Source organism: Coffea arabica, chromosome 6c (genome assembly GCF_036785885.1).
Source record: "Coffea arabica cultivar ET-39 chromosome 6c, Coffea Arabica ET-39 HiFi, whole genome shotgun sequence".
Classification (NCBI taxonomy): domain Eukaryota; kingdom Viridiplantae; phylum Streptophyta; class Magnoliopsida; order Gentianales; family Rubiaceae; genus Coffea; species Coffea arabica.
In genome coordinates, this window is record NC_092320.1 from 61,218,328 (window position 1) to 61,222,154 (window position 3,827).

Genomic DNA, 3,827 nt, shown 5'->3' on the forward strand with positions numbered 1-3,827 from the left:
TTGCACTATGATGCATAACTTCCTCTTTTAAGCTTCTTTTAATCTCAAACTCTTGTAAACATCACAAAATATGAGTAAAATCTATCCAAATACTATGAAAATAGAAAGGGAATATTTACAAATAACAAGTATCTTTTTTGAGCAAATAACATGCTTTTTAAGCTCTCTGTTACTTTTCCTTAAAATTATTGTTCTTGACTGGTTTATAGGAGTACCTGATAGGGACGAAGTTGTTGCTGCTTTGGGGATACCAGCTGAAATGAAGCCAATATATTATATCCCTTATTTCTTTTTGTCTTGGCGATGGCCAATCAAGTTGAAATTATACAATAAATTGCAATTGATGTAATTTGGAAAGTCTATCTGATCAATTCTCCGTCCTTTATTCTCGGAAAGCTTTTATAACTTATAGATGTGTTATAGGCTATGACATTGACATTTTTAAAAGTTAGAATTGAACAACTTTATAAATTTAGATCATTTTACTCTGTTTCTTCAAGAGATAGAGACTCACATAGGGGCCCTGTTGACTCTTCGCAAGTACTACTATAGCTATTGCTCTGCACCAGCCGAGGGGAATCCGGAGGATAAAACAGAGGTTTTGGTGGCAACTGCAAGGCTGTGAGATCACCTTGTAGCATTTCCACCACTTCTCTCATTGAAGGCCGATCATCTGGTGTCATCTGTATACACCACAATGCAATCAAAATTAATTTTCTTGCAGTTCTGTTTTCATCTTCAGTTGCATCTTCAATTTCCAGGTTCTCTCCGTGGTCAAATTTGTCATATATCCATGAAGGGAAGTACATTTGACTTGAATGCTCAGCATGTGCATTCAGGTTTCTCCTCCTTCCTACCAACTCCATAAGTAGCATTCCGAAGCTATAAACATCAGCCTTGGATGAGACTTTTCCAACCCTTTTGTAGAACAATTCTGGAGCCATATATCCTAATGTTCCTCTCACAGCAGTTAGGCTTACAGTATTATTTTGAACAGGATGTAATTTAGCTAGTCCAAAGTCAGAAACCTTTGGCGTGAAGTTTTCATCAAGTAAGATGTTGTGTGGCTTTATGTCAAAATGCAAAATTTGCATGCTGCAGCCTTGATGCAAGTATTCAATCCCTCGAGCTACACCCATGGCGATTTCGGTTGCCTTCTTCCAACTTAATGGATTCCCATCCAGACGTTCGGAGAAAATGAACTTTTCTAGGGATCCATTAGGCATGTAATCGTAGACAAGTGCATGCTTTGAGGCAGTTACACAAAACCCCACTAATCGCACCACATTAACGTGGTGAATTCTTCCAAGAGCTGCAACCTCATTGATAAATTCTTGGCCATTAGCTTTGGACTCGCTCAACATCTTGATTGCTACTAGTTCGCCACTCCGCAATTTTCCTTTGTATACACAACCATAACCACCTTCCCCTAACTTTTCTTTGAAGTTGTTGGTCATCTTCTTGATTTGTTTATAGGAGTATCTGATGGGGATCAAGTTGTTGCGACTTTGGAGAAACTCTTCTATAGCATCATATATCGATAAATGCCTTCGTTGGCACTTATAGAAGAGAAATGCAACTAGTAATACAGCACCAATAATTGCCCTTGCTCCAATGGCAAGTACTGCAATAGGGTCAAATGAAGAAGCTTACAATAATGAAGTGCACGGAATAACTTATTTAATTCATTACAGTTTGAGAGCTTACCTGCGAACACAACCAGATATTTTATGTATGTTGCTATACATACTGCAACAAAAAGTATCATGATTAGCAAGATGATGATATAATAAAGAACATGTCCATTTCACTTTAATAGTAAGTCAAGTTTCGTTGCAACATTACACGGAAGCCTAATTATAAGTAGCAAGAGAGTATAAATATCGTAATAAGAAAAGGTTATATTGTAATATTCTCACTCTAATCTTTTAATGGTTAAAGAGAAGAAAAAGTTTGAATTCCAAATTTACAATAATTGTAGCTACAAACGTAAGATAAAAGATATTATATATTATATATGTATGCCTGCATTTTGCAATTTTCTATGTCTAGAAAAGTTTGACCCGCTGTTCAGCTTTTTAGCATGCTCTTATTTGTTTGTCCTTGGCGTAGTTGCAGATCTACAATTGTATTCAAATTCCCGGGCAAACTTATAAATTTAGTTGCTTTGGAAATTTCCACTTTTTAAGGGTAAATTCCTAATACCCCTGTGGTTTCATCTATTACCACATAACCCCCTAACGTTTCAAATTATTCACTTCATCCCCTATAGTTTGATGTAAAATAGAAAGTTAATGAACGATAATCTGTATAACATCATTAGTTAAAATACCAGCACTGCCTTTACTTAAATGCTAAATGAAATGACCTAGCCACCTTATATAAAATTATAAGGAAATTGTGTGGATAAATGCAACAACTATAGGATTATCAAGTGGATATTTATACAAATCATAGAGGGGGTCAAGTGGATACAACGATTTTATCACATGTACTTTTAAAGTGTGTGTTGTATAATTACCGTAACTAATTATGCATTCCGTTCATTTTTCACTTTGCATAAAACTACAGGTGTTGTATGGCTATTTTGAAATCTTAGTAGGATCATCTGGTATTATGCAAAACTATAGGGGGTTATATGTAATTTATCCAAGTTTTAATAGCTTGCTTTCATAGTCTGTGCAAAACCAGACAAATAATTAGTTACTTTCCATTGAGAACTATTTGGCATGAGCTCAAGTCGGAATATAAATCAGTTTGAATGAAATTCAGGAGCTCAGAACAAATCAAAGGATGCACTTACTGAAAATTGACTCCTCGCATATGTTCATATAACCCCATTTAAGCTCAAAACCAGATGCCATGGCGTCATGGATGTCCTTGAAAGAGAGGTTGACATTCAGAGGGTGCTGAAACCCTGAAGTAATGATTTTGTGGATGGTACATGTCTCTTCGATGTCAGATGCCACCAGATCCCAAGATTTACCGACCACTACATAACTGTAATTGCTCTGATGAGCAATATCGTGGTTGGAAAATTCCTTGGCGGTTAAACAAGGAGTGGTGTCTACATACATAGAAGAATGGACTGGTCTCTTACAAGTCACAAAAATCAATAGAAAAGCGTCAGAACCAGGGCTCAGAGGACTATAAGAAAAGTCAAGAATTGAATAAAGTGGAACAGTGGAGCAGTTGTTCTTCACTACCCCAGGATCCATAATACGAATCGATTTTGAGCGCATGATCTTCATGATGCTTTCTTCGGCTACATAATATTTGTTGGAGTTGGGTCCTAAGTACAGAACTGTGCGATTGTGCTCGCAAGAGAGTCGAACATCAGACTGACCGCAGCATTCAAAATCACTGCCCTCAACTTGAAAAGGGCAACCGACATTAATGCGGATTTTCCCGCAGTTGAATTGGTGCATACATCTGCGACCTTTCTCGAGATTCGAAGCAGCTATAAAAACAAACATGAGGGCCAAGCAAACTGCAAACATAATCTTAAAATCCAGCATGGTGTCTATTTGCAATGGTCAGAAGGACAAAGGAAAAGATAAATGAGAGTTCTGCTGACAGAGTCAAAACTTTTGAGCCACTTCGAGACTGAAGTGCTTAAGCACACTTTGACATAATTATTTCTTTGATTACATTTCTAAATTTAAATATTTGTTTATTCGTCAGGTGTGATTAGATATCAACTTTAGTTAAGATGCTTCTATTTGCTTGCAGGATCTATCTTCACAATACTCACATTATTAATGATTGTCTTGTTTGAATGACTTTAGAACAGGAAGTCATTCAATAGAGAAAAATATATATATTGA

At 36.4% G+C, this 3,827-nt stretch overlaps 1 protein-coding gene across 1 annotated transcript; it reads right to left on the minus strand.

The window, feature by feature from the left end:
- Positions 1–438: 438 nt before the first annotated feature.
- LOC113692451 (rust resistance kinase Lr10-like) lies at positions 439–3,593 on the minus strand. The gene is made up of 3 exons (XM_027210857.2): positions 2,804–3,593; positions 1,708–1,749; positions 439–1,624 (listed from the first exon to the last, which is right to left on the minus strand). Exons 1-3 carry the CDS (start codon positions 3,516–3,518, stop codon positions 483–485), a joined length of 1,899 nt encoding a protein of 632 aa, XP_027066658.1. The 5' UTR covers positions 3,519–3,593; the 3' UTR covers positions 439–482.
- Positions 3,594–3,827: the final 234 nt, after the last annotated feature.